Here is a 24,617-nt window from a genome sequence, read left to right on the forward strand (position 1 = left end):
AGCATTTTAGACTATTTACTCAGTCTAGAAAAGTTTAACCAAAACTGCAGACAAACCTGTTCTGTGGGCTCCATAGATAAGGCTGTAGTACGTGTAATCGCAGTTTCCCAGAGATGAGCAGTCACTGATGATAGTCACTGTTTGTACCTCCTGTACAGGTGTAGCTGAGCTCCAGCCCTCAAAAGCAATCATCTAAAAGTATAAAAAAAGCAATTCTTAAGCAGCAGATCTGAAAATAGACATGATTTTTTTACCATTTGCAAAGATACATTTGTGAATCTGATTTGTTCATAGAGTTTATTATTTTTCAACTAATATTGCCATCTGCAGGGTAAATCACAGCTAATATTAATGTTATTTGATTTCTTCATTAAGTCTCTGGGTTTTTAGAGGAAAACATCCAAATCATATCAAGGTTCTGACCACTGTATATCTGTGGGGATAAGGTCACTTTCTTTTGAACCTTTTTTCTTTCTATTCCATTTCCTAGCTTTAGTCAAAGTTCCAACAGCGTGTATTTGTGTTGACATGTTTTTTGGCACACAATCTAAATATTTTGTTACCGTTAAAACTAGGTGACCCCCAATAAGTAATCTCCAGCCATGATTCCTGGAAAAGATGTTTCTAATCATGTTTCTTATCATTTCTGAGGGCAAACTACACATGTAATATACAAGACCGGTTTAATACAGCTTTTTTTGAAATCTTTAATTTCTGCCCAAACAGTGGGTGTCGGATGGGTGTGTAGCTACTTTTATAATCATTTTTTTGATGTATTAAGGCCAATTGTACTTTCGTCAATTAAACCAAAAGAGTAAAATATCATTAGAAACATGCTTTAGATACATTTTAGATACATTTTAAACATTCCTTTAGGTGCCAATAATTGTGATGTGATTTTGTATCTAAAAATATTTTGAACAACTTTTACTTATTAAAGTTTAGTTTTCTTCTTTCTTCAGTGAGAGAATTAGCTATTTAACCACTAATACTCAGATTCTGGAGCTGACTGCAATTAAAAACAAAAGCTTAGTGGATGATTGTATATTTTTGTAACAAACCTGCTTCTCATCCAGCACATTATATGAGGCATTTATGACCTGCCTCTCATTAACAGCATCTACAGTCTGCTGAGCAGTAAATTGGCTGCTCTCTTTGTAAAGTCCGACATCAACTGAGGCTACGCCTGCATACTCCTGGAGGAGGACCTCGATGTAGTACCTGCATAGAGATGTTTGATAAATGCAGTTAACAGGGATGGTGATAATGATAAAAAAAGATAACATGTATAATGTATTTGAAAAGCTGTGTGGAATATTTAGTGAAATCCTACATACGTCTTTCCGCCCTCCAGGCGCATGAGTTCTGATTTCTGAGTTGTGCTCGTGAAGAAACTTCCAGTCCGCTGATTTGTGTATGTGATTTTTACCTTGTGGGGGGAAATTGGAAAACAAAGTAAAAAGATTAAATTGTATACAATCATTATTATTCTAATTAATAAAGAGCTCAACTACTGAATTTCCAAATAAAATTTAACCACTCAAACTTGAACTGACTTTAAACATCCAAGATTATAGGTCTGAATAGAAAGTTGACATATAATACATTTTTGACTATTATTTAGCCAGTGATATATGCAGTTGTAATAACACACACTTATAGCCTAGCTTTGGGTTATCAAACGGAAGATTGTTGGTTTAAATCCAGCCCCTTGAGCAAGGCTCTTAACCCTGTCTGCTCCAGGGGTGCCGTACAATGACTGACCCTACACTCTGAACCCAGCTACCAAACAAGCTTGGATATACGGAAAAAGAATTTCATTGTACTGTACACATGTATATGTACAGTATATATGCCAAATAAAGGCATTCTTCCTTTTCTGTTATACAGGATATAATTTATGAGCAAAGCTTATTTGTCCAGTACTTTCACTGTAATAATCAAACATGTAACTGATGTTGCCAAAGTGTCTGGACAGTACCTTATCTTCAGTACGACCACTTTTACTGAAATACAGTTGCACTTGGTCATCTGCTTTGGTGATGAAATAGTAGTTGTCAGTCTCTAGGGGAACGAAGAAGCCACGGAATCGAGCCACAAAATTGTCAATTTCATTTGGCCAAATGTAGGACAGAGAGTCCACCCACTGCACAGAGTATCCAGGTTTACTGGAGTTAAAGTCAAGAACCTCCTCCAACTTCTGCACGTTGGTATTATTCCACATCTCCATTATTAGACCCCGACCACCTGAAAATTGGATAAAAATTCTTATTTAAAACAGAATAATATTGTTTTAGAAGTGGACTAGATTCTGCTATATTTACTATAAAGTGGGCTAGCTTGACTGTGCCTATTAAAAATTAAATAAAGCATGATCCCTTGGCGTTGCTTGGTGGGTAGCACTGTTGCCTCACAGCAAGAAGGTTCTGGGTTCGATCTACTAGCCCAGGGTCCTTTTTTTGTGGAATTTATTTGTACTCCCTTTGGCTCCCTTTGACTGCGTGGTCAGCCTGTAGTCAAGCTAATTGGTGATACTAAAAACTGTCCTATGTGTGTATGTGTGTCTGCTTTGTGATGGACTGGCAACCTGTCTTGGCTGTTTTTTTACCTTTTGCCCATTTAATCAGGCCCACCGCAGCCTAATAATATTATTATTATTATTAGGGCTGTCAAACGATTACATTTTTTAATCGCGATTAATCTCAGAATTTTATATAGTTAATTGCGATTAATCGCATTTTTAAAAAAAGTCTGTGTAAATGTTATAGAAAACAAGGATTTTTAAGTGAAATGTTACAATTAAAATGGTGAACACATTTTATGCTAAATGTACTTATGTTAAAAACTGCTGGGACAAGAGTTTTATTCACTCACATACTAGGCAGTAATACTATCCAGCAGAGACCCTTGACTTCGTATATATGTCAGATTGTAGGTTAAAATTTCTCATTTGTAGATCAGCGGTGCTTTAGGTGTGGGATAAGGCGTAGTTATTGTAACAGACTTTTCTGTGGTTGTATCATGACAATGGTTTGATGGACGTTTCTACACGAAGTGTGTTTTGACCCTTTGGGGCTTCCATAGTTCATGGAATAGCATGCTTGGCTAACGACTCTAGCTGTCCGCTATTCGGTACCGTAACAGAAAAAGTAATAAAAGTGTTCTGCTCCTGACAACTTGTGAATATACCGTGTATTTATTTCTTTATTAAGAAAGTGCATCACTACGACGCTCGGTTACATTATGTTAACAAACCGCAAATGAAAAATGGTGGCAAGTCTCAACATGAACTACGGATGACTCGCAGGGCCAAATAGAATTTGCGTTAACGGCGTTATGTTTTTAAATCGCGTTAAATTGAGATCACGTTAATCCGTTATTATCGCGTTAACTTCGACAGCCCTAATTATTATACCTAGAGCCTGGACAGGGTCCCATTCACAAAGTGGAGGATAAAGCAGTTACTAAAGATGACTGAATAACTTACTGCTGCTTTTACCTGAGTGTGTTTTTCGCTACCATATCCACCTATTTTAAAAATGTATTATGTATTGTTTGGTTTTTAGATAAACTAACAAACTTATTATCTGGATATTAAAAAGGAATTCCCCAGTGAATAATGTGAGAGACAATATCAGATTTTAAGGTACAATTCTGACATTTATTTGAATGTTTTCATTAATTCATTTTCCTGTTTTACCACCTCTTCATCCTAAGTCGTGTTGGTCCGACCTCCTTTGAATCACTGGACACAAAGCAGTAACACAACACAGACAGGAGTCTCATAAATGTGAGTGCGTGACAGTTCAGTGTACCAAAGCTTGTGATTGTTATCATTTTGTTGACAGACTAAGAGGACAAGAACCGCATGCACAAACAATGCAGTCATGAAAACACTGTATCTCAGCCGTTTCATGGTATTTGCCCATCATGAAAATTAAATGTGTGAGAATAGTTCAAACAAATCATTCCACCTGGAAACATCGTCACGTTGCTCCATTTATATGACGGTGTTCTGCAAATAATCGTCTCATCTGTCACACTCTGTACCGTGCACTCAGAACCTGAGAAAAAGCAAAAAGAAAAATATTTTATCAGCAAATCTTTCATGCATCATCATAACATTATCTGTCATGGCATTTATTATTAAATTTTCATTTCTTAGTATCTACTGAAATATATTTTTAACTATTTTTATTTAAAAAATATTTACATATATACTGTATTTTAAAACAGTCATGGTGCATTTCTTTATTATAAACATTTAATACATTGTAAATGTGTTCTATTCAAATCACTACATCAGTAACTGTGTTAAAGAGAACACATTTATTTTTAATATGTTTTAGCACAAAAAAAATCCTCACAAATTAATACACTTTTTAAATTTTATTGTCATCAAGACTGGAATACCCTGAACAGGGCACCAATACACCGCAGGACTTTGGCCATCCCTATATCAGACAAAACCAATAATGTCTGTGTAGACGCACAGCTGGTTGATAGCGCACTGATAAAAATAATACAATAATAAATTTTTTTTTAAACATTTTGTGTTCTTGCAACACCAACAACCAAAATCATAAGTCTTAAATCCAAATGTATTCATTAAAAAATGTTTTATATTATTGCACCATTAAAATATACCTTTTATATGGTTATTACATTATTTATTACTGATCATTGTCTATAAACAGACAGAATATTTTTACTTAATTTATTTAACCTAGGAACATGGAACACACTTTGCCTCTCAAACAAATACTTGCATTTACTCTTATTATTACATATTAATTGTATTAATAAGAGTAGTTGCAACAGTAATCATTTTATCCACATTACCTGCCACTAAAACTTTTGCTGGTTGGTCTGTCTGATCAAAGTAGCGTCCCTGAATAGTTAGCAGTGTTCCACCAAGCACACTACCCTCAGAAGGAGACACTCCAGTGACCTCTGAAAAAAAAAAAATTAATTAATACTGTGATAAATAAATAAAAATAAATATTAAATTCACAGTATGTTTTACATTTATAGTTGGACCTTAGAATGATGATCTGTGTGACGTTCATGTAATATACTCTATACTCCCCTGGGCAATACCACCCTGTCTGCAGTCATTCTTCCAATTCATCCCAAATGTGTAGTGCAGTTGAAGTCAGGGATTCTGTATAGCTGGTTAAGTCCTTCCACACTAATTCAACAACCCATGTCTGTTTATAGCTCTCTTTGTGCATGGACACATTTTTATACTATGCCAGGAATGGGTATTTCTCAACAGTTTCTATGTTACATCAATCAAACATCAATCAAACCCAAAATCATCTGTCAGATAGTGAAACAGAATTTATTACTTCTGAGAATGCATTTGCCCTGGACCACAATTCAATAGTAGTGTGTTTTACACCACTCCAGCCAACATTTTATCTCAGACTTGCGTATGTCTGTATCACCACAAACGCCCAAGTCATAAAGCAACCAAAGAACAGCTTTTTTGTATAACTAAGGACTTGTTATGTGTGTTTGTGTGGCCAACTGAGTGACAGTTGGCTGGGGTAGCTCCAGCAGAGTAGAATTGTGAGTGGCTGATTTATTGGAACGGTAGCAGCCTTTAAAAATGTCATGCTAAAAGCTTCTGGGGTTTTTATCATGTCTCACTCTACTGCTTTAAAGATTGTTTGACTGTATGCTTAATTTTATGCACCTGTTAGCACTGGGTGTGACCGAATATAACACTAACTGCTAAATCCACCAGAGTAACAGATGTCTATATTTAGTCATATAATGTTTAATTCACTGCAATACCTGCATAGGTCTGGAACATTGAGAGCTTGTTGAGTGCAGACACACGGTAGACCCCTAAATCAGGTAAACTCCTAAAACAGAGAATATATGTGAAATTTTCTGTCTGGGATTTTGAGGAAGTTGGAGTAAGCTATTAATACACCACTTACCTTCCATATGCACTGTCAAGAATGTAGCTTAGATTGTTATGTCCTAGTAGGGACACAAAAGTACCACTTAATTATTAGTCAATAACATTTATTTGAGACACATTTACGAATAGAATCAAGCAAATTACATGCATTTAGAAATGTTTTATTTCATTCATAAAATATTTTGAAAATATATTATTCAAAATACGGATAATACCCTTATTAAAAATAACATTAACAATACATTTAGCAGACGCCTTTATCCAAAGTTAGTTCCATTACAGTGATAGCATATTGTCTAAGCAATTGAGGGTTAAGGACCATGCTCAAGGGCCCAACAGAGGCAAACGGGTAGTAGTGGGGCTTGAACTAGTGAACCTTCGATTACTAGTCCAGTACCTTAACCACTAGAGTATAACTGCACTAGCAGCCTATTATTTCTTCCCTTTAATTTGTCACCCATCTGTATAAAAATTAAGAGGACTTGGTTTGTTTAAGATATATTTAGAATAACATAGTCACAGAACTGTCCACATTTTTCAAATTGGAGGCACTGGCTCCCTTGGCGTGAGTCTCACCTAGAGCCTCCCCTCTACTAACCTTGAGAGAACTGTATATTCAGTATTCATTATTCAAATCTTTCCCATAGTATACCTACCAGGCCTGACCACTAAGCACAACTGATCACTACATTTTCTTACCCACGTAGGTTCCGGTCATTTTACAGCTCATGTATCCCCAATCGCTTGATGGTGAATCCAAAGTCAAATTATACCTAAGGACGAAAAATTTCAGTTGCATGATAAGAACTAAAATAAGCTCTTTAGATTTGACTTTAAACTCCACTAATTTGCACTCACAGTTCATCCGAGTTTGGTTTTAAAAGATCACATGGCATTCCACCCATATATGCTCTGCAAAAAACACAGTGGAACAGATTAAACATTTAGTTGCTAAATTATCTAAACCATGTGTGAGGTTCAGTTACAGAATCATTTCATTCTGTCATGCCAAATATGGGACATGAAAGTGCAGATGATTGACATGTCATTTGCACCTAGCTGAACATCCATGTGGAAGTGTTTTTAATTTTTATGGTTTCTTCCTCACAGATTTGCCTGGTTGAGAAACCTGCTTCTCTTCTGAAACTGACTCGGTACAATCTGGTTTTCTGCTACAGTATGATGCCAGCATATTTTGTGTCTTTCTGGCAACTCAGACATGGCCTTTTTTGGCTGACATGACAGAACTGTCCTGGTTGAGCGAGCTACCCCAGAGGTGGCGCTGGGTGTGGACTGCACCAGTTGGTGGGGCGGTGTGTTGCTCGGGTTTGCTGCCCAGTTATTAATGGTGTTATTATTATGGTGTGGTTAATATTTAGACACAGTATAGAATGTGCAGTTTGGGACACAGCCTTTTGCTCATTACAGTTATAAAAGGCCCGCTAGGTAATTAATAGTGAACTAGTTTGAAATTGTGACAGGAATGAATGAGTGAGACTTAAGTAAGTAAGTCACTGTTATCTGTATAGCCTCACTATTTCATACAATTGACCATTAGCACCAAATCATATATTAATTATCAAACTCTTTATTTTCCATAAGAGCAACCATATATGTTTAGGACATGTTCCTTTAAGTTGATGCCTTAAACTTTTAAAGCAATTTTTTTTACATTTTACTCACAAAGTAAATGGAAATTCTTGCTAATTTGCAAAGGATTTATTTCAGTTCCTTAATTAAATTATTAGTAAATTAGTAAATTATTAATATAATTAATATTTGAATATTTTACTCATGTGTTTGTAATGGAAGTCATTTAGGAGAATGTATTTACTATTCAGTCTGCAGTTTTTACACAAGGATGAGTTACTGGTGTGTACATTGTGTGTGAGTTAGGACCTATTTGTTTAAACTGTTTTTACAGTTTTACAGTTTTTACAGTTTTAACTGTAAATATGTGATATTTGTGAAGTAAACACAATAGACTATTATATCATATCAGCAAAAGCAATATATACAAATTTGTCAGTACCTTAAAAATCTCACATCACGGCCATTAGAACTCTTGTCAGTATTGCTGCCATAGACGTCAGTAAAAATTCTGCCACGAAGTTGAACAAGAGTGCCTGGATAATTCACAAAGTAATTTTAGACAGCATTTAAATAACTACATAGGAAAATCGAAGCAGAAATACAAACAAAAATTTGCACATTTTGTAATCTTTTAAAAATATGTGATTTGTTCTCTTGAGTCTTTATTTAATCAATAACAATACAAAGATTTCCAATGCTTTTACTGATCAACTTAATTGTATTTTGTAAATATAAACACATTTAGAATTTTTTGCCTGCAACACTCTTCAAAATGTTGTTTAGCACTGTTCCATCACCTTTTCTTTTAATAATACTTTTAAATTCTTTGGGAACTGAGGACGCAATTGTGGCAGTTTTGCAAATCGAATTTTTTCTCCATTCTTGCTTAATAGAAGACTTCAGCTGCCTAACAGTCTGTGGTTGCCTTTGTCTCCTCTTTATGATGCTTCGTGATACATTTTCAATAGCAGATAGATCTGGATTGCAGGCAGGCCAGTTGAACACATGCACTCAATGTCTACCAGCCTCGCTGGTGTAGCGTGTGCAGACTGACGCCTGACATTGTCTTGGTGAAATAACCATGAACTTCCCAGGAAAAGACATAACCCTAATAGCAGCATTTGTCTCTCTAAATTCCCAAAATACGTCTTTACGTCAGTATGGCTTCACACATATGGAAGTCACTCCATAGGAACTGATGCACCGCCATACCATTAAAGTTGGCTTTTGTATCTTTTGCTGATAATCGTCGGGATGGTACTGTTCGTCTTTGACATGGAGAACACTGCATCTGCTGTTTCTGAAAACAAGCTGAACTGTGAAAACTTCCGATCACAGTACACATTTCCACTCTTTTTTTGGTCCATCTAAGATGAGCCTGGGCCCAGAGAAACTGGTGGTGTTTCTGCATAGACTTGATTTCCCTTTTGTGTAACAGAGTTTCAGGTTGCATTTCTTGATGCAGTAGTGGACTGGGTCAAGTAACACTGGTATACTGAAACACTCCAAAGATCATGTGGCTATATGTAGCACAGTAGCATGAGAGTTTTTCATGCACTTTCAAAAGTGGTTTCCAGCCTTGACCTGACTCAGACTAGGATTATTCTGGATTCCCTGAATCTTTTTATAATATTATGGACAGTAGATGGTAAAATACTAAATTATTCAAATAATAAGACAATTTTACATTAAGAAATTGATTTTTTAAACTGACTAACAATTCTTTAATCAAGTTTGGTGGTGAGCCATGACCCATCATTGCCTGTAAGGACTGATCCTTTAGTGGATCCTCCTTTACCTGTTACCAATTCACCTGCTTATAGTGGAATGTTTCAACACAGTAACCTTAACTTTTCAGACTTTTTTAGATCAGTGAAAACACTGGAAATCTTTTCTTTCTACTTTTGTCTGGTAAATAAAAATTCAAGAGAATAAACAAAACACAGACTCTTCTTTTTGCATTTTACAAAATGTCCCAAAGTTTTAAAATGGCATTTGAGAAATAAAATCATACCTGGAGGACCACTCATGGGGCTGATTTTTTGAATGCTGGGTGTGGCATACCAGCGAGTCTATGAATAAAAAACAACAATGTATGAATATAAACGACAAATTTAAAAATCCCTTTATGCTTAGGTACACAATAATAAAACAGTCTGTTTCAACTTCAAGAATGTAACTTACATAGAATATGCACCAGTAACTCCACTGAACTCCATTACATATTGCACTCGAGGGAATGGGAACACCATCCACTTTAACATGAATCTCATAGTCATCTTCAGGCATTGCTCTGAAAAGGCCCAGAAAAGCAACTCAATAATTAAAAAAAATCAACCAATGTTTCTGGATACAGATGTGGTATTCACATTCACATTTACATTTGATGTGTATGCATTTTACAGATGTGTTTATCCAAAGCTATTTACAATTGAGAATTAATTCAGTTTAAAAGAAATTTGGGAGGAAACTGAGTACCTGAAACTCATAATAAAACTCATGCATGAGCATGAGAACACTATGAGAACATGATCAAATTCTCACAGACTTTGAAGCGGTATTTCAACCCAGGTTCTCAGGAACTTAAAGCTTTGTGACATGCAAACTACATGCTGCACCAAACTGTTATATTATTTATAAATTAGACACATTATCACATTTACTGACAATAACTCTATAAAGAAAAAAGCCAGGGTCTGTTATAGTATGTTTTTTTTTTTTATAATTTACACATTAATGCAGAAAAGTACACTTTCTGCAAAAGAGCAACATATGCTGGCTACAGTGGGTAGCTCTATTTTTATTCTTAATAAATAGTACTATAAATAACTTTACATTACAGTAATGACACATAATAGATAAGCTATCTCAAGAATAGATATTTTGATGTATTTACATGTTTTATTTTAGCAGGGTTACCTGGTGTAGCATGTTACTTTGGTAGACAGGGTGGCATCTCTCTCAACATCACATGGAAAAGATCTGGTTCTGGACACCAATGTCACAGAGTTGCCAATGTCAGGGTTGCTGCCATCAAAACTAAACTGGCTTTGCTGGGCAAAACCTAAAAAAAAGAAAAATGGTTGGAAAATTAATTAAGATTAAATATACAGTATATACATATAAATAAAGATATAGATATATAAAGTGTATATTTTTAGGTATAGTTTTTGTATAATGGCTTGCAGTAGTTCCTACCAGTCCCCTCAATGGTCAGTCGTGTTGCTCCATTTATACTGCCCAGTTTTGGGGTTACTCTATTTATTCGTTGTGCTCCTAAAAAAGTTCAAAGAAAATACACTTAATTTGATCATGACGTGACTTTATTGTAGATTTTTTTTATATTTTACGTAAACATAAGGTGTGGTTATGTAGAACATCAGAATTTTAATGCTGTTTATTAGTATTTATTATTATACAGCGGGGGAAATAAGTATTGAACACATTAACATTTTTCTCAGTAAATATATTTCTGATGGGGTTATTGACATAAAATTTTCACTGGATGTCGGTAACAACCCAAATAATCAACACATACAAAGAAATCATAACAAATAAATCCATAAATTAAGTTATGTTTAATAAAGTGGAATGACACAGGGAAAAAGTATTGAACACACTTACTCAAATTTCTTTTCATACACAGAAAAAGCCTTTGTTGGTAAGGACAGCTTTAAGACGCCTTCTGTATGGAGAAACTAGTTGCATGTATTGTTCAGGTGTATTTTTGGCCCATTCTTCCAGATAAATCTTGAAGGTTCAGGCGGCCTCTTCTGTGAACTCTGATCTTCAGTTCTTTCCATAGATTTTCAATTAGATTCAAGTCGGATGATTGACTGGGACATTCTAGCAGCTTTATTTTTTTTCTCTGAAACCATTTAAGAGTTTCCCTGGCTGTGTGTTTGGGATCATTGTGTAGTTGAAATGTCCACCCTCGTTTCATCTTCAGCATCCTGGTAGATGGCACCAGATTCTTGTCAGGAATGTCTCGGGACATTTCTCCATTCATCCTTTCTTCAATTAATTGAAGTCTACCAGTACCATATGCTGAGAAACAGCCCCACACCATGATGTTCCCACCTCCAAACTTCACTGTTGATATGGTGTTATTGGGGTGATGTGCAGTTCTATTTCCCCTCCAAACATGGTGTGTGCTATGACATCCAAAGAGTTTAATTTTGGTCTTATTTGACCAGACTATATTCTCCCAGTATTTTATAGGCTTGCCCACATGTTGTGCAGCAAACCCTTTAACAAGCTTTTTCTACAGCAATGGAGTCTTGCACGGTGAGCATGCGTAGAGGCCATGGTGGTTAAGTGCATTACTCATTGTTTCCTTGTAACAAGAGCACCTGCTAATTCCAGGTCTTTCTGAAGCTCTCTCTTTCTGTGCAAGTGGTCCTTGGCTCTTGGACAACTCTTCTGATTATTCTTTTAACTCCTCTGTCAGACATATTGCAAGGAGCACCTGGTCATGGTTTATGGTACAATTATGTTCTTTCTGCTTCTGAGTAATGGTTCCAATGGTGCTTACTGGAATATGTCTGTAACCAATACCATCAGTATGTTTTGCAACAATAAGATTGCGAAGGTCTTGAGAGAGCTCTTTGCTTTTACCCATCACAAGATGCTTCTTGTGTGACAACTTGGTGATAAAATTTTTTTATATAGGCCAACAATTAGGACTAAACCAGCTGATATTAATTTGCACTGATAGGGGCAGGATTGCTTTCTAAATAAGGACAGATTTCAGCTGGTGTTTTGGCTTTCCATCCCTTTTTGCACCTCCTTTTCTTCATGTGTTCAATACTTTTTCCCTGTGTCATTTCACTTTATTAAACATAACTTAATTTATGGATTTATTTCTTATGATTTCTTTGTATGTGTGAAATATTTGGGTTATTACCGACATCCGGTGAAAATTTCATGTCAATAACCCCATCAGAAATATATTTCCTGAGAAAAATGTTAATGTGTTCAATACTTATTTTCCCCGCTGTATATTCTATTGTTGTTTTTATATGTATCCCAAAACCTAGGAGCTAACTTAGGTACAAATAATGCATATTTGTAGACAAGCTGTAAGTTTGGTACAGTTGTCCTCATAATGTACGATCGTGAATGCTTTTTCTTTTTATGCTTTGTTCATATGTGTAGCTATGAATGACAGTTTATGTATATTTTAAGCGATAAATTTAAATTTGAGAAAAAAAAAGGTTCTGGTACCACTGACGCAGCAGCAGTGTCTATTGGGATTTTAGAAACACGTGTGCTGCCATCAAGGCAATGTTTTTTTCCTGGAAAGTCCATGATTATTTCAGCAAGCGCTACAACAGTGTGGCTTTATAGACAACGAATATGTTTGCTAGACCTGCCTGCCTGCAAGAAGTGTATGAAATGTATGATGCAGCATGAAGTGGAAAATCGGACAATGGTGACCACAGACTGTTAAGCAGCTGAAGTCTCATATCAAGCAAGAATGGACAAAACTGCAACAATTAGTGTCTTAAGTTTCCAAATCATTAAAAAGTCTCAAATACAGGGGTAAACACACCGTCTCAACTTTTTTAGTGTGTTGCAGTCATTAAGTTTTAAATGTGTTTTTATTTACAAAATACAATAAGGTTGATTAGTGAAAACATTGGAAATCTTTTATTTTTACTTTGATCAAAATATTCTGGGGATTCAAGAAAATGAACAAATCCCAAATTCTTTTTATTGCATTTTACAAAACGTCCCAACTTTTTTGGAAATGGTGTTTGTACTTTATTATATAATTCCATTAACTGAATGTGAACTAAACAGTATGGATTCATAATGATTTAGTACTATTGACACAATATGCTTTTCCATGTCCCATGGGTATTATGTAGGTACATGAAGCATAATAGTGTTTGTGTGTTTGTGTTTCTTGCCTGTGTGATGTAGAACCAGTAAAAGCCAGAGCACAAACTGCTGGTATTTGTGCCTTTGCATGCTCCACATTATTACTGGTTTGAGTTAAGTGCACTTGCAGAGTCACATTCAGCATACAGTTGTTGTTCTGTTGTCATGTAATGGATTGCCCACCTGTAACAAGAACATTATAGTGATTCATTGTCTGTTTTATGAACAGAGAGGTTGCCAGTTCATCACAGGGCAGGTATGCGTACACACACGCACATTTAGGGCAAATTTTTGTAGCTCCAGTTGGCCTGACTGCATGAATAGGCATTAAATAGGAATACATAGTTCTAAGACACAGTTGTATAGAGTGATTAATTAAACAAGTGTTTGTTCATATGAATCAATGGTTTTTCAGGTGCCAGAAAGATAAGGCTTATGACCAGAAGAATACTACCCCCCATAGCCCAGCAGGGAGATGGTGGGGATGTTCTTCTGCTGCAGTGACTGGCAACATGAGTTCACAGACATACCAAGGCATTTTGATGAGGACTTCTGTGTTGAAACTAAACCTAGGTAATAATTCGACTTTCCAGCAAGACAATAATCCAAAATCAATGCTTGCTTAAAGAATCAATTCTGTAATTTCCAGGAGCACTTTGTTAGCACTTTACAAAATCACTTATTAGAGATCATCAAGGCAAAAGAATGTTCCACTAAGTACTGAGGTTAGGGGGTTAAATAACAGTTCACATGGACATTTGTCAAGAGAACTAGATGTTTTGCATGTAAACTCAATATTATGTGAACTTCTCAAATTGCTTGTACGCATCCAAAAAACATTCTTTCTCTATTTTTGACACTTCCTATTGAATATATCATGAGATTTATGGTGAACACAGTATAAATGCACCAAGCACTACACAACTTACATCAACTGTTACAGTAAGTAATGTACATTAACACCAATATTTACATCTGTATGTACTATTCTAGTGGATGACGCAGTGTGCTCTCAGTGCTGGTCTTATGCCATGATAAAAATAAGGAGTGTTGCATCAGGAATGACATATGGTGTTAAAATTGTGCCAGATCAGGTATGCGGACCAGAATGATCTGCTGTGGTGATCCTATATATAGGTGCAGCCAAAAACATAAACACTACTGTATAATGAGTAAACATATAATCGTGTCAATTTACTGTAAGGTAATTTAAGTGTTTATTAATTTTAAGATATTAAGAAGCCTAACATAGCATTCATAAAATATTGATATAAAACCTTTTATAATTTAATGACACATTTCAGGTGCATTTTTTTTTTAAGTATATTTAGCAATATCTTGGCTTAATATTAATATGTAACTGTTAGTAAAACAATATAACATATATAAGACATATAATAATATCTATTGCGTTTTAAATACATCTAAATAATAGTAGTATAGTGTACAGTGGTAATTATTTTTGCATATTTAGCAGTACCTTGCCTCAAATGAGTTAATTAACAAGAATAAGAAAAAAAAATATTTATATATATATATATATATATATATATATATATATATAAAATCATTTTTAAGTGTATAAATAGTATTTCGTTTTGCATATTTAGCAATATCTTGCCTAAATATTAAGATGTGGCTGTTAGTAAAACAAAAAGGTTTATAAACAAGAAAAAGAAAAAAAAATACTTAATGTGTTATAATAATAATAATAATAATAATAATAATTATTATTATTATTAAAAATAATAATTGTTATTATAATAATAATATTTTATTATTATTATTATCAGTAGTAGTATAAGTGGAAAATAGGACATACCTGTAAAAGCCTCTCGTTTATGAACACAATGTAATTTGGTGTATTAGTCCTGCTGAGTTCTCACTTTTATACTACGCTACCTCCCCCCAAAAAAATAACCCACCAAGCATTTTTTTGGTTTCTACACTGTTAACTGTGCACCTGAGTCATTCTGTGTCTGAAGATGTTTTATCTGTGGTATTTTCTTTGTTGTGGAAAACCTGTCAGACCAGTCACAAAGAGCTTAGTGTAACATAACTACAAAATGCAAATGCCTAGCTCTCACACGAAAGCCAGCTTATACAGTGTGACATACTACGTTTCCACTTTGCAAAAGTTTATAAATAGCCTTTACAAGTTGAGAAACTAATTAAGCACCAGTTGAATTAAATTAGACAGAGAGCAAATATTGACAACATGGCCAAAAGCATATAGACAACACTTTTTAGAAATTGGTTTTGGTATTTTAATCACACTCATTTAGAATGAATTGCTAAAAAGTTGATAAGAAACATGAATACAACTGTGCAACATCCATAGGAAAACATTGGCAGTGGAACAGATCATAAAGAGATCAATGAACTTTACATGGCACAGGATGCCACCAGCAAATTAGTTTATCACACTGCAACCCTGTTAGAGCTTTCTGGCTCAACAAGCTCTTTATTGTCATTGTTAAGTAGAAACATTTAGTAACTACAACAACAAAGCTGTGAAGCAGAATGTAGACGCAGAGTAATGAAGCATAATGCACTTAAAATAATGTGTTCTTGGTTGCACCACTTCTAAAACATCTCTAAAAGCAATGACAACACAATAACTGTTTATTGTTTTATATAATTGGTTTCCATGGCCAAGTTACACACATAAGACTGTTGCATTGTACAACTATGGAGCTAGGGAATACTATTCTCTTGAGTGAGTCCTACATTTTGACAGTTGAATCTAGGTTTGACGCATTTTTAAAATGAACTTAAAAGAATCTGAAGGAACTTGTCTGGTCTAGACAGAACTCTGACACTTACTACAACTTTTAGAAATGTGAGACAGATCTTATCATTAGTTGACGTCTATCTAATGAGTCTGTGCTTAAATAGAAACCATTTCATGTGCCTTGTGTGCTCCATGGGTCTGGAAAGCAGGCAGGGAGTGGGTAACTGGTCTGAGGAGTCAGCTCAGACAGGCAACGAGCCTGAGGAGCTGGCAGGGAATGTTGACAGGTCTGAGGAGCTGGCTGAGACCAGTGGCAGTTCAAAAGATGGGTCAGATGAGCTGGTTAGGACCGATGACAGGAGGAGCCAGATGAGACTGGTGGCAGGTCAGAGGAGCCTACAAGACCACTGGCAGGGGAGCCAAGGAGTGGGCTGGGCTGGGACCGTCAGGGAATCATGCCTTCAAAAGGTGTGGACAGAGTAAAATGAGTTTTGTTGCTTTAGTAAGCAAATGTTCTGTGCTGAATAAAACAGAAAAAAAAAAACATTTTAAATGTGACAGAATTTTGTATTACAAATATTTCAATGTAACATTTGAAAATGTAAGATGTGAAGTTAATCCAGAAATCAACCACATAATGCAGTGGGAATTATTTGTTTCCTGCTGTTTGTCTCTTCAGGTACAGCAAAAAGGTTTGCATCCCAAAGTTAATAAACAAATTAACATCAATTTAATTCCAATCATTTAAGAAATGATAACAATTTGTTGGGTGCCCCAGAAAGGATATATAGAAGAGATATTTTCTAGGTATTGTTCCTCCATGTTGACACAGAGGGAACATACCAAACTGACTTCAGAATACAGTAATTAGATGTTTGAACTCTTGATCCTGTGCGGTGGCATAGTATGCTACTAAGAAAAAAATATATTAAATATACACATCTGTAAAGCACTTCTAAATTCTAAATTTGTTTATATTTACAAAATCAAGTCAAGTTATTCAGCCAAAATATCAAAAGTTCACTCACTCACTTTCTTAACCGATAATTCAATCAGGGTCCCAGGGGGGAGGGGGGTGCTGGAGCCTATCCCAGCTTTTCAATGGGCGCAAGGCACACAGAAACACCCTGGATGGGGTGCGAGTCCATCACAGGGCAGATGCACACACACATACACACACTCACCTACAGGGCATTTCAGTGTCCCCAATTAACCTGAGTCTTTGGACTGAAACCCACACAGACACAGGAAGAACATGCAAACTCCACACAGAAAGGACCCGGACCGCCCCTATCAGAAGTTAATGTTAGTTAAATTTAAATGTAAAGTTTGAGAGAATGAACAAATCACAGACTCTTGAAATTGCGTTTGTACTTTTGTTTTCCTAAAATGTAAACAATGATGTTCATTGGTAACACTGGTTTGGTAAAACACATAATGCTTTTAACAAAACTCTTTGTTAAGTATAACAAATTTGATCTTATCTATCTAACCCAATTCCAAAAAGTTGGGACAGTATAGGAGAGCAATGGTTTGATTTTTTAAAACATGTATTCAGCTGAAAACGGTAGAAATACACTATATTGCCAAAAGTATTCACTCACCCATCCAAATCATTGAGTTCAGGTGTTCCAATCACTTCCATGGCCACAGGTGTATAAAACCAAGCACCTAGGCATGCAGACTGCCTCTACAAACATTAGTGAAAGAATGGATCGCTCTCAGGAGCTCAGTGAATTCCAGCGTGGTACCGTGACAGGATGCCACCTGTGCAACAAGTCCAGTCATGAAATTTCCTTGCTATTAAATATTCCACAGTCGACTGTAAGTGGTATTATAACAAAGTGGAAGCGATTGGGAACGACAGCAACTCAGCCACGAAGTGGTAGGCCACGTAAAATGACAGAGCGGGTCAGCGGATGCTGAAGCGCATAGTGCACAGAGGTCGCCAACTTTCTGCAGAGTCAATCGCTACAGACCTCCAAACTTCATGTGGCCTTCAGATTAGCTGAAGAACAGTGCGTAGAGAGCTTTATGGAATGGGTTTCCATGGCCGAGCAGCTGCATCCAAGCCTTACATCACCAAACGCAATGCAAAGTGTCGGATGCAGTGGTGTATAGCACGCCGCCACTGGACTCTAGAGCAGTCTCCGTTTGGCAATCCGATGGATGAGTCTGGGTTTGGCGGTTGCCAGGAGAATGGCACTTGTCTGACTGCATTGTGCCAAGTGTAAAGTTTGGTGGAGGGGGGATTATGGTGTGGGGTTGTTTTTCGGAAGTTGGGCTCGACCTCACAAATGCGCTTCTAGAAAAATGGTCAAAAATTCCCATAAACACACTCCTAAACCTTGTGGAAAGCCTGCCCAGAAGAGTTGAAGCTGTTATAGCTGCAAAGGGTGGGCCGACATCATATTAAACCCTATGGATTAAGAATAGGCTGTCACTCAAGTTCATATGGCCAAATAGTGTACAAGCTATTTAAGGTGTTCACCAAGGTTTGACTTGTTTGAAAGCTTATTTGCGCCACCTAGCGAAAAACCAGCAAGATTACAAGTTTTACCTGAACCTCAAATATATATATACATATACAGTATATACTGTATATATAAACAGGGGTTGGACAAAATAACTGAAACACCTGGTTTTAGACCACAATAATTTATTAGTATGGTGTAGGGCCTCCTTTTGCGGCCAATACAGCGTCAATTCGTCTTGGAAATGACATATACAAGTCCTGCACAGTGCTCAGAGGGATTTTAAGCCATTCTTCTTGCAGGATAGTGGCCAGGTCACTACGTGATGCTGGTGGAGGAAAACGTTTCCTGACTCTCTTCTCCAAAACACCCCAAAGTGGCTCAATAATATTTAGATCTGGTGACTGTGCAGGCCATGGGAGATGTTTAACTTCACTTTCATGTTCATCAAACCAATCTTTCACCAGTCTTGCTGTGTGTATTGGTGCATTGTCATCCTGATACACGGCACCGCCATTGGATGCACATGGTCCTCCAGAATGGTTCGGTAGTCCTTGGCAGTGACGCGCCCATCTAGCACAAGTATTGGGCCAAGGGAATGCCATGATATGGCAGCCCAAACCATCACTGATCCACCCCCATGCTTCACTCTGGGCATGCAACAGTCTGGGTGGTACGCTTCTTTGGGGCTTCTCCACACCGTAACTCTCCCGGATGTGGGGAAAACAGTAAAGGTGGACTCATCAGAGAACAATACATGTTTCACATTGTCCACAGCCCAAGATTTGCGCTCCTTGCACCATTGAAACCGACGTTTGGCATTGGCACGAGTGACCAAAGGTTTGGCTATAGCAGCCCGGCCGTGTATATTGACCCTGTGGAGCTCCCGACGGACAGTTCTGGTGGAAACAGGAGAGTTGAGGTGCACATTTAATTCTGCCGTGATTTGGGCAGCCGTGGTTTTATGTTTTTTGGATACAATCCGGGTTAGCACCCGAACATCCCTTTCAGACAGCTTCCTCTTGCGTCCACAGTTAATCCTGTTGGATGTGGTTTGTCCTTCTTGGTGGTATGCTGACATTACCCTGGATACCGTGGCTCTTGATACATCACAAAGACTTGCTGTCTTGGTCACAGATGCGCCAGCAAGACGTGCACCAACAATTTGTCCTCTTTTGAACTCTGGTATGTCACCCATAATGTTGTGTGCATTGCAATATTTTGAGCAAAACTGTGCTCTTACCCTGCTAATTGAACCTTCACACTCTGCTCTCACTGGTGCAATGTGCAATTAATGAAGATTGGCCACCAGACTGGTCCAATTTAGCCATGAAACCTCCCACACTAAAATGACAGGTGTTTCAGTTATTTTGTCCAACCCCTGTATATATATTAGGGCTGTCGAAGTTAACGCGATAATAACGCATTAACGCAATCTCAATTTAACGCGATTAAAAAAAATAGTGCCGTTAACGCAAATTCTAGTTCATGTTGAGACTTGACTGGTAGAACCAACGTTTTAATGTCGGACTTGCCACCGTTGTTCATTTGCGGTTTGTTAAAATAATATAACTGAGCGTCGTAGGGATGCACTTGCATAATAAAGAAATAAATACACGGTATATTCACAAGTTGTCGGGAGCAAAACACTTCATTAACTTAATCTGTTACGGCACTGAATACCGGAGTCAAGCACGCTAGTCCATGAACTATGGAAGCCCCAAAAGGGTCAAAACACACTCACTTCGTGTAGAAACGTCCACTTTTCACATTTCACTTAAAAAACCTTGTTTTCTATAACATTTACACAGATTTTATTTAATGCGATTAATCGCGATTAACTATATGAAATTCTGAGATTAATCGCGATTAAAATTTTTAATCGTTTGACAGCCCTAATATATATATATATATACAGTGTATCACAAAAGTGAGTACACCCCTCACATTTCTGCAGATATTTAAGTATATCTTTTCATGGGACAACACTGACAAAATGACACTTTGACACAATGAAAAGTAGTCTGTGTGCAGCTTATATAACAGTGTAAATTTATTCTTCCCTCAAAATAACTCAATATACAGCCATTAATGTCTAAACCACCGGCAACAAAAGTGAGTACACCCCTAAGAGACTACACCCCTAAATGTCCAAATTGAGCACTGCTTGTCATTTTCCCTCCAAAATGTTATGTGATTTGTTAGTGTTACTAGGTCTCAGGTGTGCATAGGGAGCAGGTGTGTTCAATTTAGTAGTACAGCTCTCACACTCTCTCATACTGGTCACTGAAAGTTCCAACATGGCACCTCATGGCAAAGAACTCTCTGAGGATCTTAAAAGATGAATTGTTGCGCTACATGAAGATGGCCAAGGCTACAAGAAGATTGCCAACACCCTGAAACTGAGCTGCAGCACAGTTGCCAAGATCATCCAGCGTTTTAAAAGAGCAGGGTCCACTCAGAACAGACCTCGCGTTGGTCGTCCAAAGAAGCTGAGTGCACGTGCTCAGCGTCACATCCAACTGCTGTCTTTGAAAGATAGGCGCAGGAGTGCTGTCAGCATTGCTGCAGAGATTGAAAAGGTGGGGGGTCAGCCTGTCAGTGCTCAGACCATACGCCGCACACTACATCAAATTGGTCTGCATGGCTGTCACCCCAGAAGGAAGCCTCTTCTGAAGTCTCTACACAAGAAAGCCCGCAAACAGTTTGCTGAAGACATGTCAACAAAGGACATGGATTACTGGAACCATGTCCTATGGTCTGATGAGACCAAGATTAATTTGTTTGGTTCAGATGGTCTCAAGCATGTGTGGCGGCAATCAGGTGAGGAGTACAAAGATAAGTGTGTCATGCCTACAGTCAAGCATGGTGGTGGGAATGCCATGGTCTGGGGCTGCATGAGTGCAGCAGGTGTTGGGGAGTTACATTTCATTGAGGGACACATGAACTCCAATATGTACTGTGAAATACTGAAGCAGAGCATGATCCCCTCCCTCCGGAAACTGGGTCGCAGGGCAGTGTTCCAGCATGATAATGACCCCAAACACACCTCTAAGACGACCACTGCTTTATTGAAGAGGCTGAGGGTAAAGGTGATGGACTGGCCAAGCATGTCTCCAGACCTAAACCCAATAGAACATCTTTGGGGCATCCTCAAGCGGAAGGTGGAGGAGCGCAAAGTCTCGAATATCCGCCAGCTCCGTGATGTCGTCATGAAAGGGGTGGAAAAGCATTCCAGTGGCAACCTGTGAAGCTCTGGTAAACTCCGTGCCCAGGAGAGTTAAGGCAGTTCTGGGAAATAATGGTGGCCACACAAAATATTGACACTTCAGGAACTTTCACTAAGGGGTGTACTCACTTTTGTTGCCGGTGGTTTAGACATTAATGGCTGTATATTGAGTTATTTTGAGGGAAGAATAAATTTACACTGTTATATAAGCTGCACACAGACTACTTTTCATTGTGTCAAAGTGTCATTTTGTCAGTGTTGTCCCATGAAAAGATATACTTAAATATCTGCAGAAATGTGAGGGGTGTACTCACTTTTGTGATACACTGTATATATATATATATATATACACTGCCTGGCCAAAAAAAAAGGTCACACACTGTAATATTTCGTTGGACCGCCTTTGATTACGGCACGCGTTTGCTGTGGCATCATTTCCACAAGCTTCTGCAGTGTCACAACATTTATTTTTGTCCAGTGTTGCATTAATTTTGATGGGAGATTTGGACCACTGCGCAAAGTCTTCTCCAGCACATCCCAAAGATTCTCAGTGGGGTTCAGGTCTGGACTCTGTGGTGGCCAATCCATGTGTGAAAATGATGTCCCATGCTCCCTGAACCACTCTTTAACAACTTGAGCCCGATGAATCCTGGCATTGTCATCTTGGAATATGCCCGTGCCATCAGGGAAGAAAAAAATCCATTGATGGAATAACCTGGTCGTTCTGTATATTCAGGTAGTCAGCTGACCTCATTCTTTGGGCACATAATGTTGCTGAACCTAGACCTGACCAACTGCAGCAACCCCAGATCATAGCACTGCCCCCACAGGCTTGTACGGTAGGCACTAGGCATGATGGGTGCATCACTTCAGCCGCCTCTCTTCTTACCCTGATGCGCCCATCACTCTGGAACAGGGTAAATCTGGACCCATCAGACCACATGACCTTCTTCCATTGCTCCAGAGTCCAATCTTTATGCTCCCTAGCAAATTGAAGCAGTTTTTGCCGGTTAGCCTCAATGACAAGTGGTTTTCTTAAGGCTACACAGCTGTTTAGTCCCAATCCCTTGAGTTCCCTTCGCATTGTGTGTGTGGAAATGCTCTTACTGTCACTATTGCACATATCCCTGAGTTCTGCTGTAGTTTTTCTACGATTTGATTTCACCAAACGTTTAAGTGATCGCCGATCACGATAATTCAAGATTTTTTTCTGACCACATTCCTTCCTCAAAGATGATGTTTCCCCACTGTTCTTCCACTTTTAATAATGCGTTGGCAGACATCCCAAGTTGCAAAAACTCATTTCAGGGAGGTACCCCCGGACCTCGACCCTGACCCCGCAAGCCCAAAAAACAAAGCCAAAAAACCTCTCGCACACACCAAAGGATATGGGTGATAACTAAACTTTTAGGAGCTGCTAACTGAGCTACTAAGCTAACTGTTCGGGTCACAAACACATTAATGTGTACTACATAGTGCACTAGATAGTGTGAAAGATAATAGATTTATGTTCCCTACATAGTGCACTAGATTGTATATTAGAAAATAATTTATGTTCCTTACTTAGTGCACTAGATAGTGTACTAGATAATAAACTTATGTTTCTTACATAATGCTTTAGGTAGCGTATTAGTTAACGGATTTATGTTCCCTACATAGTGCACTAAATTGTATATCAGATAACGGATTTATGTTTCCTACATAGTGCACTAGATAGTATTTTAGATATGAATTTATGTTCCCTACGTAGTGCACTAGATAGTGAGATAGACAATTGGTTTATGTTCCCTACACAGTGCACTAGATTGTATATCAAATCATGGATTTATGTTCTACACATAGTGCACTAGATAGTGTATTAGATAACGCATTCATGTTTACTACATAGTGCACTAGACAGTATATTAGACAATTGATTTATGTTCCCTACACAGTGTGCTAGATTGTATATCAGATAACGGATTTAATACGCGATCAGGGAAAATAGTCTGTGTCGCCTGCGTGTGCGTTTGTTTTGCTCTTGGCCGCTCGTTCTAGATTTCCAGATTTTATCTGACTTGCGGGCATCAGGCAGCCTCGAGAGGGGCTGATGGGATATGTAGTTCGTTACACAGGGAGAACTTCAAATCTGTGTTTATTAGATTAGATTAGATTAGATTCAACTTTATTGTCATTGTGCAGAGTACAAGTACAGAGCCAACCAAATGCAGTAGCATCTAACCAGAAGTGCAAGATAGAGATTATTTACATATAATACAGTTAAAGTGCAGCAGTGACCAGATAAGTGAAAATGAAGAGACATACACTATATTGCCAAAAGTATTAGCTCGTCTGCCCTCACACGCATATGAACTTGAGTGACGTCCTATTCTTAATCTATAGGGTTTAATATGATGTCGGCCCACCCTTTGCAGCTATAACAGCTTCAACTCTTCTAGGAAGGCCTTCCACAAGGTTTAGGAGTGTGTTTATGGGAATTTTTGACCATTCTTCCAGAAGCGCATTTGTGAGGTCAGACACTGATGTTGGACGAAAAGGCCTGGTTCGCAGTCTACGCTCTAATTCATCCCAAAGGTGTTCTATCGGGTTGAGGTCAGGACTCTGTGCAGGCCAGTCAAGTTCTTCCACACCAAACTCACTCATCCATGTCTTTATGGACCTTGCTTTGTGCACTGGTGCACAGTCATGTTGAAACAGGAAGGGGCCATCCCCAAACTGTTCCCACAAAGTTGGGAGCATGAAATTGTTTAAAATCTCTTAGTATGC

General features: G+C 37.7%; 1 protein-coding gene across 1 annotated transcript in view; it reads right to left on the minus strand.

Annotated features, from left to right (window-relative positions):
* LOC134301482 (fibrocystin-L-like) overlaps window positions 1-16,096 on the minus strand; it is a 61,670-nt gene extending 45,574 nt beyond the window's left edge. The window contains exons 1-17 of the mRNA XM_062986180.1: window positions 16,078-16,096; window positions 15,903-15,968; window positions 10,727-10,801; window positions 10,448-10,592; window positions 9,713-9,821; window positions 9,543-9,600; window positions 7,968-8,061; window positions 6,794-6,847; window positions 6,635-6,708; window positions 5,952-5,994; window positions 5,803-5,873; window positions 4,843-4,953; window positions 3,975-4,064; window positions 1,982-2,247; window positions 1,338-1,429; window positions 1,062-1,221; window positions 57-192 (exon numbers count right to left, since the gene is read on the minus strand). Of these exons, the coding sequence (XP_062842250.1) occupies window positions 57-192; window positions 1,062-1,221; window positions 1,338-1,429; window positions 1,982-2,247; window positions 3,975-4,064; window positions 4,843-4,953; window positions 5,803-5,873; window positions 5,952-5,994; window positions 6,635-6,708; window positions 6,794-6,847; window positions 7,968-8,061; window positions 9,543-9,600; window positions 9,713-9,821; window positions 10,448-10,592; window positions 10,727-10,801; window positions 15,903-15,968; window positions 16,078-16,096 (1,663 nt within the window). The remainder of the gene's footprint in view (window positions 1-56; window positions 193-1,061; window positions 1,222-1,337; window positions 1,430-1,981; window positions 2,248-3,974; window positions 4,065-4,842; window positions 4,954-5,802; window positions 5,874-5,951; window positions 5,995-6,634; window positions 6,709-6,793; window positions 6,848-7,967; window positions 8,062-9,542; window positions 9,601-9,712; window positions 9,822-10,447; window positions 10,593-10,726; window positions 10,802-15,902; window positions 15,969-16,077) is intronic.
* Between the last annotated feature and the right edge of the window lie 8,521 nt (window positions 16,097-24,617).

The sequence above is a fragment of the Trichomycterus rosablanca genome, chromosome 2 (assembly GCF_030014385.1).
Source record: "Trichomycterus rosablanca isolate fTriRos1 chromosome 2, fTriRos1.hap1, whole genome shotgun sequence".
NCBI classification, from domain to species: domain Eukaryota; kingdom Metazoa; phylum Chordata; class Actinopteri; order Siluriformes; family Trichomycteridae; genus Trichomycterus; species Trichomycterus rosablanca.